Genomic DNA, 16,278 nt, shown 5'->3' with positions numbered 1-16,278 from the left:
GTCCTGCTAAACATGTTTAAGGTATAACTGTCTTGAACTATATTCTTACATATATGGTGCTGAATTGATACTGAGCATTAATATTTTGGATAGAAAGGATGTTTTTGGCATAAAGACAGAATACAATTTAGTTAAAGCTATTCTCAGATAATTTGGCTATCTTCAGGTTTTCTCACTACCACCCTTTTAAAATTATTTTAAAAATAAATTGCTTCCCTGCTATTCATCATACTTATTTTTAATTACAGATTAAGTTTACTTTTAACCAGTAAACAAAACCATAGATAACACATGGCCATATTAAATTGAATGTTTTAATTCATATTAATTAAAAGTTAAATTGAGTTAACCAAAAACTTGACTTTCATGTTTTCCCACCCCCCTACCTGTGTTTAACAAAATTCAAATAGCGGGCGACAGCTGAGATCCACTCAGTATAGAAGTTTTGTCTCTGTTGAAAACATGTGTAGATATTTGGAACATCCAGATTTTGACAATAATTTTTTTGTTTTCATCTGAATGTTAGTAAAAACAACCTCTTTTTACCTTACTTTCGAGATAAAAGCCTGTGAGCTGTAGACTTTCTAGACTCTTGCAACATAATCAAATACATGTGCAAAGAAGAAGTAATATGAAGAAGTCTCAGTTTTAAAAGTGGTGACAGCAATTTGGCTGTCATATTTAGAGCTATGTACAAAGTAAATTATAGTGTTGTTGGGTAGATAGCAGACAGGTAAATATGTTTAATACAGAACTTAATTGTTGAGAAGTCTGGTATTCAAATCAATATAATATTTATTGAGCTCATATTTTATGTCCGTGACACTGAGCTCGGCAAGGTAGAGAATCAGAAATGAATTCAGTAGACTGTGTTGCGATACGTTAACTTAAAACAGCACTTCAGAATGATATTGGCGATGTATTGTATTAAGACATGTCACGTATTAGAGTTGTTCATCTGATCTTGTTTTAGGATTATACGAAAGTAGTTAATTCATTTACACTCTGACATGTAAAAGTGCAAAAACAACCTGTATACTTTAAAATACACCAAGCTGTTTATTAGCGTTATATTTTTAACAAAGTTCTGCAGTTTTGAAATGTTCAGTGCTCCCAGGTGTCAAGGAAATGGAAATAAATATTTTTAACCTTTCTCTCAGGTGTATCTCACTGAAAGCTTAAAATAGTTAAGGCATACTATTAGAAGATCCCAGGCCCTTTCTGTCCTAGGTAATTGTAGTGATGAAAAAGCAATACGCAAATTCAGCTCATTAGTTAATGGTCAGGTAGAAATAGTGGAGAAAACATGTTAGCCCTGTATCCAGTAGCACCCTTGTAAGTTAGGGGTCTGTCAGCATTTCCACCCTGAAGCCTGGTGTTCAGGGTTCATAACTCAGCTGCTTTAAATAGCTTCAAGCTGAAACACTATGCAGAAAATTTAAGTCCAGATGTATATTTTAAAGCTAAAAGTAGTGTAAGACTATTGCACTGTTTTAAGTTAGCAAACGCTGGACTATATATTTACCAATATCATATGTTTTTCTGGCAATGTTAAAGAAAAAAAACACAGTTTTAGATATATCATCTATTGCTCATAGTTAATTCTGCATGTTTAATGATACCTTTCAGTATTTGTCATAAGTAGGGTTTCAAAATGATGGAGCAATTTCTATTTGAAAATAATTTTTCAACATCATTGGCCATTTTTCTCTTCATAAGCAAGTATGCAGCTAATAACTATTTGACATAATGAGTTGTAGTTTCCTTACATATTTAATGATCAGATTTTATGTTTGTGTCTTTTTGAATGTAATTATACCTAAACAAAGAAAAACAGGTTATTAAACCTGTTAAAACTTTGCTAAAACCACTATGAGTTGCTGTGCAAAATTATGTAAATCGTAATAGATCTCAAGTTATGTAAAGACAGACACATTTTTGTGTTATGCCTTTAAATGCAATAAAAATTATTTAAAGTTAAAAATTTTAGGATTGAGTATATAAAACTTACTGGTAAGGTAATGGAAACAAATAATTTTAGATGGAAAATAAATACTCAAAAATTTTAGAAAACTTATATTTGAAAACAGGCATGGTAAAATATTATTCATTATTTTCTCCCCATTGGCATTGCTGTTTGTATCCTTTCAAAATTCCAGAATATCCATTGTTAGATGATCTAAACCAGCTTGATACATGGCTCATAAATTTCTGGCTTAAATTGAAATAATTTCCATCAAATTTCTCTTTGACATGTATTTTAAAAATTATGAAATGATATTTTATATTGTATTTACTCTTTTCTCTACAATTCAACCAGGTTTTTCTAAATTCTAAGTTAGATTCTAAGAAATAACTGTAATATTTGTGAAACTTTTTGATAGTTAAAGTTATCTTTAAATAATTATCGTAGAAATAAAACTTTTCCTTTTTGCAATTACTCCCTTACCTCTCTGTGTATTCCAAAGAAAGATTTGATAAGATTCTATCTTGAAAAATAATTATATTTCAATTTTGCTGCAAGTGCAATGTGCCCAGTGATATTGGTCTGTAAGAGTAATTGATTAGCGAAGACTAGACTTCTGTACGTGAAAATGTCATAGGCAATTTAAATTTCCATATAATAAGACCACAGAAACAATTTTAAGGGCCTGAGTTAATTCTCCATTGTTCCTCTTTCAGAGTAACTCACAGATTTAGTCGTAGGGAGTCTCATAAAAATTTTCAATAGCGTTTCTAGAGTTAAATATTCTTTTACTTTATTTTGCACAAGCTCCGTATCATGTGATTTAAATGCTAGTTATAATGAGGTGCGCTAAATAAAGGAACTTCTTTCTCTATTCTAAAATGTCAGGACACAAAATTACTTCCCTCTTCCCCATGAAGTTTCTTGAATTTGTAGATTTTATATGTTAAAAGCACCTAGAAAAGTAACTGTTAAGTTTTCGTCACAAATTATTCTTTGCAGAACAACTTTTTGTATTGGGTAGTGTGGAAACAAATTTTAATGCGTGCTAACTCCTAACTAGTTAAAGGGCGATTTTTGACTGCTCTCTACCCCTTAAAGTGTTTTCCATTGCTTGGGTTTGGTACAGATGAAATGTGTAAAAACTTCTTGATTCTTTTGGTTTTCTTTTAGATAAACACAGTCGAGAATCTCCAAGGGAAACTTTTTAGCTTCAGAGATCTACTTTTTGTTTAAACCCTCAAACATATAATTACACTTCTGATTGATATAAAGGCACATACATTACTTCTTATCCCCCCTTTTTTCCTCAGAAAAACATTAGGCAGTCTGCTTTGGTAGAGTGAATAGCAGAAAGAACCAATATATTTAGCCATTAAAATAGAATTCAGCCATAACAGGAAAAGTTGTCACTATATCTTGTTAGTTAGCAATTTTTTTTTTCCGGGCCAAGTTGTAAGCCTCATAGAAGACTCACACACTTTGTGGTGACCTATTTGTTTTGTTATTAAATGTAATGCATAAAACATACCAATATTTAATATTTAATTATACTGCTTAAGCAAAGAAAAATGGATTTATGTATTTCACGCTTAGGGATCTTTTCTTTTGTATTTTCCCATATTGAATCAATTTTCCTTTTCTTCTAACTAAAAAAAAATCCATTATGTTAAAAATATGCAGTAAAATAATAATGTCCCAGAGCTCTTAAAAATCTTTATATTGGGGCACATTTCTTCGCTTTTTTTTAAATGAAATTTAGCCAGCCTGGAGTGAAACCCATCAGCAGTCCTCCTGTATCTCTCAACAACACCAAAAAATATCTCAGGACATGAAGTAAAAAATTACATATTCAATTGAACCCTTTAAGGAAGCTTATAAGTGAAAGCCTGTGTTTAGCACACAGCTGACTTGGAACAGAAGTTATCCTGCTCATCTTACAAAAAGTACATGATTATAATTGTACTCTATACTTACATAGTCTCTTCTACATTTTACAGACTTTAAAAAAACGATTTCCAATTTATATTGGAAAACGGTAGTTTCAGGAGATGAAGTTACTTGAGATCATAGCAGATGTGTAACAGAGGTGGGGGAGAAGTGGGGCCTCTTGATTTTTGGTGCATTAATTCTCTTCTAAACAGTACAACTTTTCTACCTTCATTAGTGCACTTACTGGTTCCATATTTACTTTGACATAGAAAGCCTCACAGCAGGTGTTAAAACACAATATTCTGAGTGTAAAAAATGTCAAGCATTCAGATGAATACTGGCAAACAGTCAGTTTTTTCAGTATTTCAGTATTTTTCAAATGTGCACATTTTTGGCATTGTGAATTCAAGAAGTTGAAAAGTACATTGCCCCCATCAGGGGTACAGCGTTACCTGTGTTCAGCAGCCGCTTGAGGCACTAGGTCAAGTATGCAGGAAGGAAGCCATGTTCTCAAGGGATTTACCCTTGACCTGGGAGACTTCTCAGATTGAATAGAGTAACCGTACATTCCGGGTAAAGGATAGTGGGCAGGATTCCCTCTCTTCTGGGATGGAAAAAGTTGTCAGAAAACTAGTTTGGAGCAAGGGCATATTGCCGCTAGCTGGGGATGCTGACTCAACCTTTAACTGGGTCTCTCATAGACTATTGGCAGTGGGAAGTGGTGCTCTTTGTGGAGCTCTTTCATTTATTTATTTCAAAAATATTTATCAAACACTTACTCTGTGCCAGGCACTGTTTTGGGAGCTGGGTGTATAGCGGTGAACAAGACAGATGAAGGCCCTTGCCTTGTGTAATTTCTAGTCGAATATAATCTGGGCTCCTAAGAGGGAGTCTCATAGCTTTGGACTAGCATATCAAAAGGAGTAGATGGGTCATTCCTATATGTACATTGAAATGAGGATCATTTGAGTCCAGTGGGATGCTCAGGAAGTGGTTTCTGTAATTTAAGGACAGCTTTAAGATTTTAAACTGAATAACAAAGTGCTGAAGCAGGAATGGAACAGCCTAAGAGAACAGGAAGGGTGAAAGAAATACTGACAAGTTTGTTTGTTTGGTTGTTTCCCTGGCTTGAGCAGAGGGTATAGTGGAGGCGTGTTAGGGGTAGGGTTCAAGGGTGAGGGAAATGCAGCTCTCAAGTGTAGTGATAATGTCTGTTTCATCACATTGTAGGAAATCTGCTTTAATGAGAGTTACATACAAATTGTATTGGGAGCATGGAATTAAATGCTTTGGTTTGCCTTATGGACATCTTGACAAAAGAGGGAGTAGCAGAAGGATGAGGGTAATATTTGCCAGACAGGCAAGCACACGTGGATATTGTCATGGGAGGGTAGTGGGGCTACTGTAGCCAGAGCTGTGGCTTAGTCACCACATGGGCATCTGGAAGCCGAACGAGCAAGAGATGGAACTCATCTGAATATTATAGGATCCTGGAAGTTAGTTGAGAGAAAGGATGTTATCAAGGGGCAAGGCCTTAATTCATGGATTAAGAATAGTGTGTTTTATATATGACAACAAAGACTCTGCACCGACATTCCCTTCCGGGCTCCATGTTAATCAGAGGCACCAATTTGCAAGTTAGCCAACCCTGGAGTGTGATCCTTGCCTTGCAGCAGTGAAAATGTTTATTAGACTCAAAGACTGATTATCCTGGATCCTGACTTGCCCAAGTTAATCGGCTGCAGGTTAATTACTGAAGATTAAGGAGGCAAGTGTGTCATTCCAAGATGGCAGATGGGACAAGACAGAAGTTTGGCTAAGGGTGTATTTTCTGCCTATACCACTCATTTGTCGGTGGTCATTTTCAGCCTCTTATATATCTTTATCCTGTACCTAGACTTTAGGCTTCTTGATGGCTTTGTATATTCCATGGGTCCCACTGCAGAGTGGGCATTCAGTAGTTCTTTGCAGTGTGATTGAAAGCTGGATATCTAGCTCAAAGTAAGGAGATGAAATGTAGTTCTGGATACCACACTATATTTAGTCTTCCCTATAGTCAGGAACTGTAAGGTTTCCCCTAAATATCATCTCCCATAGAGCTGACCAGACTTCCTTTTTTTTTTTTTTGGCCTGTGATCTGGATGAGACCACACCTCAGGGCGCTCCAGGCTGCAGACAGGCGGTGCCTTAATATGTACGATGCAATCTGCAGATGGGGCATCAGCTTTCCTTCTGTGGCATAATTCCTATGGACAACTTAACATGGGGATTTAATAAAAATGTACATGCATTCTGTGAAGAATCCAACAACAAATGAAGGAAACTTTTGCCTGCCTTTGGAATGGGTGGACCCTGAAACACTGGTCTCTTTGAAGTGGCATCTGAACCCACATGCAGATGCCTCATTCCTGTCTGCCATTACTGGACTAGAGCACTAAGTCCTGATAAGATGCATCATTTACCATGAGACTATATTCTCAGTGTTTAAGCTTTTCTGATGTGCCATTATTGTTGCTGTGTTTCCTGTTTTATGTAGGTGGTAGCCCTCGGAGAGGTACCAGATGGGACTGTGGTTACCGTCATGGCGGGTAATGATGAAAATTATTCTGCTGAGCTCCGAAATGCCTCTGCTGTTATGAAAAACCAAGTAGCAAGGTTCAACGATCTGAGATTTGTGGGCCGGAGTGGACGAGGTAGGTCTCTGATTTTTAATATGGATAATGGAATAAACACATTAGGATCCTCTGATGAAATGTAGGCCTGTCTGTATTCAAATCAGTACCTTCTACCGAATAGAATTACTAAAGGTTTTCTTTAAATACGTCCAGATGAGGTTGAGTGTTTTAGTGAGTACTCAGGCCTTTTTCATTTGTTTTATGATATTGAAAATTCAAACAGTGTTTTCCGAAGAATCAGTTCCTAATTTCACTGGGTGTGAGCATATAAGGTGGAGGGAAGAACAGTTGGAGGTTCAAGTTCTGAGTTACGAGGAGCCAAGTAACTGAGTGCATTCAGTGGCAAAGGGCAAAGAAAAGGGAATGCATTGGATCAATTTCCTGGTAATATCAATTTTGCTCTAAGTTGTAGCAAGGACAGCAAGTATAACGCTCTTCACTTGTCACATATGTTACCTCTATAGGATTTAATTTACTTCTATAAGAACCTATTTAAAAATCATGGTTTTTTACAGAAGGCTTTTCATTTGCATAAGTGAATAAGATGTTACTTATGTTAGTATGACTATGTAGATGAATGATCAGAACTCTAAATATTTCTACATTATTAAAGAGTTTCCACCATCCACACCCCCATTCAAATCTTAGGAATCCATCAAAAGATCATAAAACAGAAAATAATCCCCTTTAGGGTTTTTATAGCTGTTTCATAAATGGGGTTAATGTTTTTTAAAAAGTCTCAAAGAAAACCAATATTTGGCTTTTATTTACTTATTCTATAGAGAGACTTTTAATCATCATTCATTAGAAGTATTATGTTCATTTATTTATTGATTGAATCTAATATTTCCATGTTAAGTATTTCGATGAGAAGAGAGAAAATAGACCACTTTAGGACTGGGGTGAATTAAATTATAAAGACCTATGGGGTGACTTCAACCCAGGTTTGAATTAGGAAATAAGAAGCATCAATTTTTAAACCATGTCCAATAATTGCCCTTTAGTTTGGATCAGATGTCAAATTATTACCATTGTAAAAACTTGATAAGGGAAGTTCAGGCAAGGCTGTTTCCGATGAGTAGTTTTAGTGTACTTTCTAGGAACACGGCCAAGAAGTTGTACTTTTTAACTTAAAAAAAAATGATGCATGCTAATGAGATACTGTTACTGAAAGGTTTGAAATAAAATGAGGCTCAGAGCCTCTGGTAGAATCAAAACTCAAGGGGTTATCTCAGCATCAGGTTTAGTTCACTTTCATTAAAAGAAAAAAAAAAGACACATTCTGTCTCACTGTTGACTGATTAGGTGTGAAGTGTGTATGTGTGTGTATTCATTTTTTTTTTCTCAGTTACTGGTGCAGGTCCACAGTACAATTACAATTTCTTTTTTCTAGTAAGAATCAAGAAAAATTTGAACACGATGATTTACCTGTATGCTCTGAGTTGCATCTTTCTCCTTATGTAATATTACTTTGTTTTGAACTAGAGTAATGAATTTTAGTATTTAAAAGACCGGGCGCTATACTTCATTTTACTTTACAGATACAAACTAGTGTTTTCATTTATCTTGCTTTTGTATTATATAGATGCTCCATAACTTTTCTCTGATCAATTTGAGTAGAAACTATGGCAAAGTGATAGTGTACTTTGTAAACCCTCAACATATTTATTTAAGAAACTTCAAAGAGAAACAAAGGGTGTGCACTGTTTTACTATATTGGCTTTCTGAGTTTTGGCTGGTTTCCCAAATAGCAATTTTTATATTTAAAAAAAAAAGACAGACTTAACTGCTTGCAGACTTTTCACGCATGGAAGATGAAGAAAGCTTCTTTTGATGAAGTGTAATTATGTCCAAACAGAGCTGACCCCCTCCCCCTATATTTCTTATGATCTTAACTGAAGAAAGTAGGATTTTTCCTTTGAAGCAGCCGGGACTTGGTGGAGGATCTGAAATGCTACAGTTTGCTGCCAGAGGCAGGATGGAGAAATTGGTCCAGACTTGTCTTCGAGACTTAGATTGGGGGTGGGGGGAGCGGGTGGAGAGAGAAAGAAAAATTGATTTATCACTAATAATAGATTTTTATATCATGACATTAACATTATATGAAAGGAAACAGTAATATCAAGCTGAAATGAAGAGGAAAAAAGGACAGAGAATACTGACAAGAGATACCACTCTTTGAAAAAAAAAAAAATGGGTCAGTTCTTCAGTGGCAGGAAACCCTTTAACCTGCCTGTGTACCTGACCTGCTTTCTAACAGACTCTTTCCAGCTTCCTCTTTGATTTTCACACTTCTACATTTCTCTCAGGTTTTTAAGTCTGGGTCAACATGCTGCTACCATTGTATTTTTTTCCCCAGCTATTTAAATTTTCTATTTCAGTAGCATTAAAAAATAAAAAACACCAAGTTCCTCAAACGGTACAGTTTTTTTCACTGGTAGAAATATAAACTCTCAGAAATTGCAAAACAGTTTTTGATTTATAAGGGAGTCACATCACTATTTACTCTGGCATTATGGGTTATCCAGTGACCACAACTTTTATGAAGTACTTTGGAATAAAAGTAGAGCATCGGTGAAACTTGCATTAAGTGAGGAGTGGCTTATATTTTTAAATTGTCTTTTCCTTTTTTCTCCTTTATATTTGAAACAGGAGTATTTAAAGTGACTTTGGTTCTTAAGTTTTCTGGTGTGTTTCCTCACTTTTGACATCAAGCATGTTGCTTTTAATTTACAAGCACTTCTAAGCACCTGCAGTGTACAGAGCATGGTACTTTGTCAATTTAGGATACAATCCGTGCTTATAGTCTTAACTTTCCCGACAATTTCTGACAGCCCCTCGGGCTAGGTTGGAATTGTCTTTCAATGACAGTTCCTATGTGTATCTCAGAAAATATATGACTTGAGGACACATTGCAGAACTAGTTCCTAGATGAAGCCAAGGATGCTACAATTAGTTGTCTAATGAACGCTGGCTCCTTAAGAGCCTGCATTTTTATCGCTTATTATGGAAAGTAATAAACAATGGGATTTGGAAATTTTTTTTTAAATTTAAGGAAGTCATGAATATGCATATAAACATTTGACTTAGGAAATGTGTCACTATTTATAGGGGGAAGAACAAATTACCTAGTTGGGTGGAAGTTTCTTGAACATTACGTTCATGTTCCTTCTGAAGGGGCAATGAGAAGTGGAAGGAACCTCCTTGGTTTTTGTTTTAGTTGTTAAAGTACATCTTGATCCTTAGGATTTGATTTTAGAAGACCGCCGTCGGACTCAAATACTTGTTTCCTTTCCCCCAAACCCACCTCTTTTTAAGAGGTCTTTGTAGAAAACTGGTTCTGTTTTGAACATTTAGATGCTTTATCTTGGAGGGTGAATTTTATATTTGGCTTTTGTTTCTACCTAAGGTGTTCCTCTGAATTTGGGAGAAGCATCGATGCCTTTTAATATCCTAAGTGAGTTGTAAAAGTCTCAAACAGCAATACTCTTAGAACCGGTTTATATAAACTCATGGGCAGTGTCTCTAGCAGGTTATTTAGAGTCATTAAGGACAACTGAGATGTGTACATCCTTGATTTATGAAGATTTGTGCCACAGATGACAGCTGTCTTCCAAGCACTGCCCTCAAAGCCACTGTTAGAAATGCGATCCTGACTCACAGACCATTGATCCAACCCAGAATGGATCTTTTTACGGTTTAATGCAAATTAACTTTCAATCTAGGGGTTCAGCCCATTCACTCCTCCAGAACTTCCCATTGTTTTAAGGTCCTGATCTGGATCCAGTGGCTTCCTATTCAACTTTCTAATCTCCATTTCTGTAGACTTTCAGTTTTCTGTGACTAGTTTAGACTCCTGGCTGCCTTATTCTTCTGGTTAGTCTTAATGTTTATAATAAATCCTCTGTTCCCCAACCAGACAATTAAATTACTTAAATCCATGTAACATTCAATATATAATGGATGAAATACGATATGTCAGTGACACTTTAAGAATAGATGATTTCATCATTCTGACTGACATACTACATTAGTAGATTTACATTTGCTTCTTGGTCTGATAGAGCTGTTTGGGACACATGTAGTAATAAATTACCTATTAATTTCTAAAAATGTTCTCTGATAAAGTTAAAAGGAAGAGCATTAATTTTAGGGTCTGGAAGACCTGGATTCAGGTCCTGATGTTTTCCACTTATTAGTTGTGTGGTTAAATTCCCAATACTCTCTGGGCTTCGGTTTCCTCATTTGTGACATGGGGGTGATAAACCTGACTGGGTAGTATTAAATGAGATAATGTGTATGAAGTGACTGGCACTTAATAGGTTTCTAATCAATATTCATTTTCCCTGTACCCCCTCCCCCTGCATCTCCCTCTTTCCTATTTTTTTCTTTTTCTTGGCCAAAGTATAGCCAAAGAGACTTAAAACTATATATACAGAGTAACAAATGATATGTGTCTTAAACATATTTTAGGAACTTACGTGGTCTGGGTTGAAAAGAAAACCCATTCACTAGACTTGACAGCCAAAGACCTGTTCCACATTAAGCCCTGTATGTAACCTGTTCCATATTAAGCTTTGAAAAGATTGCATTAAACTTTGCATTGCTACATATTGTTTAAGATTTGTGTTTTGATTTCATACCCTCTGCTTTCAGTAAAGGGAAAAACAGTCTCTGACCAAAAAACAAAGCAAAATGAAATGAGCTTTTTAAAGATCTGTCCCAGGAGCAGGCTAAATGAATGCTCTGGCCTGAGATTGCTGAATGTTTTATTGAGTCACTGCTTCACGCCCACCTCTTCCTGTCTTGTAACAGTTTGCAGTTTTGACTATCTGACATGACTAACCGTCGCAAATCTAACTGATTACAACTGTCAGTGAGTCTGGGTAACAGAGTCTGGTATCTTCTTCTGGAGAAAGCAAACGTCCGAATCTGCTCCTAAACTCCCCCCCCCCGCCGCCCCCCGTCTTCCCCTCCACCTCTGTTCATCACCTTTAGCTCATTAATTTGAAACATCAGATGTAATATTTCGATGAAGTACACCCTCTGCTAAAAGCAAGTATTCATGTTTACATTGGGAGATGTCATGTACATTTAGCCAAAAATAAGTCACTGTCAGGGAGTCATTTCAAGATTGCTGCTGAGCGAGGATGTATGTTAGGGACGGGGTGGGCAGGGAGGAGAAAAACTTTGTTCCAGTAATGATGAAATCATCATACCACAGGCACATTAAGGCCAGGACGGGAGACACTGGCTCCTGTTAAAATGATTCCCATAAGAACCTTCCTCTTTCATCTTCTCACTGTAGTGCAGTTAAGCAAATGAAATGCTAAAACCATGTGAAGTCAATAGCATAATCAACAGTGATTTACTATTGTTCTCTCACGGGGTCATGACCTAATCCTAAATAAAGACTTCTAAAATTTTCTGCTTGGATGTGTTCCTGATGTTGGAGAAAACTGAAGGGAAAGAGAACCCTCTTCAAGAGGTCCAGTTTTTGTTTTCATTACGGCTCTTGCTACTGAGCAATTCTTTTTTGGAATTGGAGCCTCCTTGCACAGAACTGCCATGAAGATGATGATCTTAGCACTCAGTGAGCTTAGCAACTCCCTAAGGTGGCCGTCAGAGGGTTTCTCATTAGAATAAGGAGTCCTGACCCTTGCTGTTTTGTTCCCTCTTCAGCGATGCTTAAATGCAGTTTGGACATCTGTACTGCTATTTTTATCATCAATACTGTCTTTTTATATTCACTGTGGATTTTCTTTCCCCTTTTCTATCTGCAGGCAAGAGTTTCACCTTGACCATAACTGTCTTCACAAATCCTCCTCAAGTCGCCACCTATCACAGAGCTATTAAAGTTACAGTGGATGGACCCCGGGAACCCAGAAGTAAGTGCTTGCCTTCCTACTGGAAATGGGAATAGAGTTTGCAGAGACCCTGTGAGGAATTTATCCCAAATAAGTTAGTGCTACTTTCACATAGTTTCTTTGCCAAGTTTGCTATCTGCATATATTTTTATGAGGGACAATTAGGAGAACTTCACAGTTAGTAGAAAATCAAATTACACTTTTCACCTTTGCCGCAAAATTGCTAAGCCCTACACAACTTTGTGACTTTCCGTTGCTGTAACTTTTTCCTAAAAATTCTGTTCATCCACTGGGCACAATAGACAAGGCAGAACAGACCCACGAGAGCTGAGGAAGAAAACAATAAATTGAAAAATCCTGAGCTTAGTCAAAAAGCATTTGTGTGTGTGTTTCCCATGGTCTAAGAATGTGTTTTAACTTTTTAACTCGCCCACTCAGTTCCCTTTATAAAGAGCACACTGCTTAATTACAAAGAATTTATTTGCAAACGATAAATTGCTTGATTGTTACAACACTGTTGTTTGGTCTTGTTCTAGTAATTGCCATAGATAGTTTCTTTAACAGAGTCAAGCCAGGTTTAAATCCACCTTGATTTATTTGTCTCCTGAGACATCTAGAAGGTTGAACCAGCATCATTTTAAGGCAGGGCACATAATCCATTTGAGCTAATATCATTTTCCTCCTAAACCTAAATTAAAACAGGTTTGCCTTCCCTGCCCCGCCCCCAAAACTAATTTCAACATACTCACCAGAGCAGTATTTAAATATATTTAAGGATTAAAGATTATTTGATATATACAACATTAAAAATTCTGTGCCAGTGGAAACATCATACAGAACTCTGCCTTTGATGAGTGAATTCATTGGAGGCCTAGGCATTCATTGTGTTTGGAGAGTTTAATTTGGTTTGTGGTGGAGGGACAGCTGGCAGAAATATTTGTTATATAACAGTACACCTGCCTAGACAGTGAGAGTGGCATAGCTCTTCTTCCCCTAAAACCGAGAGCAAAGGGCTGGTGAAGTTTTGCCTCTACCCCTGGCAGCCTGTCCCTGAGCGGTGGGAACACGTGTTGCCTTCCGCTCCTCTGGCCGCTGTTTCTTCTCACGAAGGCTGACTGCTTGTCTGAACTAGGGAGGTTTCCTGCCTCAAAGGCCAGTCTTTGAGGTTTTTCTTTTCTCCGCCTTTCATGTGTATGGCGTTCTTCTAGGTTTTCCAACGTTGGGAGTGCTGGACCTGTCTGCTCAGTTTGAGAATGTCCTATTAGGCTGTGGCCACACACACGTCTCTGGTCGCCCCAAGTCTCCGGCTGTCAGGGCTAGTGGTCACGCAGTGCAGGTGAATCGATCAGCGCAGGGCCGTCTGGCCTGGTTTGGGGTTTTGTCTGACTTTTCTGGACTGCCATCCATCTGGGACGATGCCTTAGGATGGAAGACATCTTCTAGCATTTAATCTAATTAGCCCCTGCGTTCCTGGAAAGGCAGGGACGTCCCTCTTAGTAATGCATAAAGCAGGATGGTAGTCTTTTAACATTTAACACGACTAATACTTGTCTTGTAAAGATGTTTCCTGCTGATCTCAGCTGCTTTTCTCAGTTCTTGGAAAAACCATCATTGTGTGTGTGTATATGTTTGTGTGTGTGTGTGTGTGTGTGTGTGTCTCCAGATGTTCACGGGTTGATGCTCAGAGTTGATGGTTGGGAGAGGAAGCGGGGAAAGGTGGGTGCTGCCTCATTCTGAAAGTGGTGACAAAAGGGAGGAGGTACAGTAGCTTTGGGAAAGTCACTTCTCTTTCAAGCGAGGGTAGTATTACCTCATTCCCAAGAGGTTGTTGGCAGAATTAATAGTTGCTAGGTTCACTGCCCTGCGAAGGCAGAGAAGTGCTCTGAAAGCAATGAGGGTTAGGGGTAGAGGGGGCGGCTGGTACTTGTGTGACCTGAGTTCAGGCTTTGGGTGCTGCTGAGGGTGGGAGGGGGAAGCAGATACAGAAGTCGAGTGGCAGACCACCGCCCTAGATCAGCCTGAGTAACGTTGCTCATGATCCAAAAATATCTGTGGAAATGTGATGACATTTGTCTGACATCACGAGGTGACTGGTCAAACTCAGTGTCCGGATGTAACGAAGGGTCTGGTATCGGTAACATTTTAATCCTACAACCTGGGTTCTCTGTACTGGATTATTTCCTTCTGCCCTGCTCTTGGCCATCTGGGCACTGAATGTTTGTAAGTATAGCTCTCATCTCAATATTGTTCTTTAATTTTGAGACTCCCAGGTGTGGAAAATGCCCAGGATTTTCAACTTCCTTCAACTGTGAGTATGACAGGATTTTGACTGATTTTCGTGTACGTGATGGTAAATGGAGAATCCTCTAGAACATGGGTTGGCAAACTTTTTCTGTAAAGTGCCAGATAGTAAATGATTTCAACCCTTTGGGCCATACGATCTCTGTCACAGGTACTCAGCTCTGCCAGTGTAACTCAAAAGCAGCCTTCACCAATACATAAATGGATGGTTATGGCTGTGTTTCAATAAAACTTTATTTACAAAAGCAGGTGGTGGGTGAGACTTGACACACAAGTTGTGGTTTGCCAATCACTGCTCTAGACTTCAAAGTGGCTTATTTTCTCGACCGTTAACAGAGAAGGACTTCAGAAAAAGGCTTTCCTGAGGGGAGAAAAAAAGACAATGAATGCAATTGTTTGAGCATCTTCTCCCACAGAATTTTAATTCTTTAAGTAGTGGTTGTCATCGAAAGAATGTACGCCTGTTTATTGCTGCAGTGATTTGAAGGGGTTGAGTGTTTCGTGCTCTTGATTTCTGTTAATGGAATTTCAGTCCTTCTTTGGAAGACTATAGTATATATTGAACAGGCTACTTCTGGTAGATGAGCTATTTGAACAAGGACGAGTTCTGCGTTAACTGGTTGGGTCTTTACTCAGCAATAACGTAGTGATTAAGGGTGTGGGCTTTTGTGTCAGGCTGTCTGGACTGAAAGCCCGGCTCCGCTGTTTACCAGTTGTGTGGTGGTAGGCAAGTTACCTAAGTTCTCTTTGCTTCAGTTTCCTCTGTTAAAGTGAGAATAATAATAATAGTTAGTGAGAAGAAGAATAATAGTATCTTTCTCATCAGTTGCTGCAAAGATGTTCAGTGATGTCATGTATGTAAAATGCACAACACAGTGACTATCGTGTAGTAAGTGCTAATTAAGCGTGAGCTATTATTACATCAATTTCAGTGTCAGAAGTTTGCTGTAGTTTTGCTTAGAGTACGCTTCCAGGAAATAGATACCATCTAGATTCTGTTCTCTAGGGTAATATTTTTTTTTCTTGCAGATGGCTTTACTAATTTCTGCTCATCAGTAAATAACACTAATAAGTGCTATAAATTGTGCTTGAGCAGGTATTCATGCTGCCTGGGGACAGCTGTACAGAACTGATGATAAACAATTTATTTGCAGCAAAGTCCAAGAGAGGGTGCTTGGATGCACTAGTACCCCTCCTTGGAGGCCCTGCTTATCAGCACATCTGCCAAGACTTGCTTTTCACTCAAAAATCAGAAAGGTTTCATCCTTCTATGTTTTCTGTCTCTGGCAGCTGAACTGGTGCTGTCACATCACAAACAACTCCTTTTCTTAATATACACATCTGGCGTTGGCAGTTGGACTAACTTCATAAGAGCACATGATCATCACTCATTACAAGATTAAAAAGTACCCCATGGCATCATTGATGTTTTTTAACTTTGATCTTTTGCAGTTGTGATTCATCTCAGTTATAAAACTTCCCTTTAAAGGAACATAGCCGATGACTTATTAGAACCTTCATCTTAAGTAGCGTAAAC

General features: G+C 37.7%; 1 protein-coding gene across 6 annotated transcripts in view; it reads left to right on the top strand.

Annotated features, from left to right (window-relative positions):
- RUNX2 (RUNX family transcription factor 2) overlaps positions 1–16,278 on the top strand; it is a 282,428-nt gene that overhangs the window by 90,535 nt on the left and 175,615 nt on the right. For all 6 annotated transcript variants that reach the window (XM_036869865.1, XM_036869864.1, XM_036869863.1 and 3 more), the window contains exons 4-5: positions 6,435–6,591; positions 12,357–12,461. In XM_036869865.1, the coding sequence (XP_036725760.1) occupies positions 6,435–6,591; positions 12,357–12,461 (262 nt within the window). The remainder of the gene's footprint in view (positions 1–6,434; positions 6,592–12,356; positions 12,462–16,278) is intronic.

This window comes from Balaenoptera musculus, chromosome 11 (genome assembly GCF_009873245.2).
Source record: "Balaenoptera musculus isolate JJ_BM4_2016_0621 chromosome 11, mBalMus1.pri.v3, whole genome shotgun sequence".
In the NCBI taxonomy this organism is placed as follows: Eukaryota; Metazoa; Chordata; class Mammalia; order Artiodactyla; family Balaenopteridae; genus Balaenoptera; species Balaenoptera musculus.
Note: the sequence above shows the minus strand (reverse complement) of the source record. Positions and strands in the feature narration are given on the sequence as shown.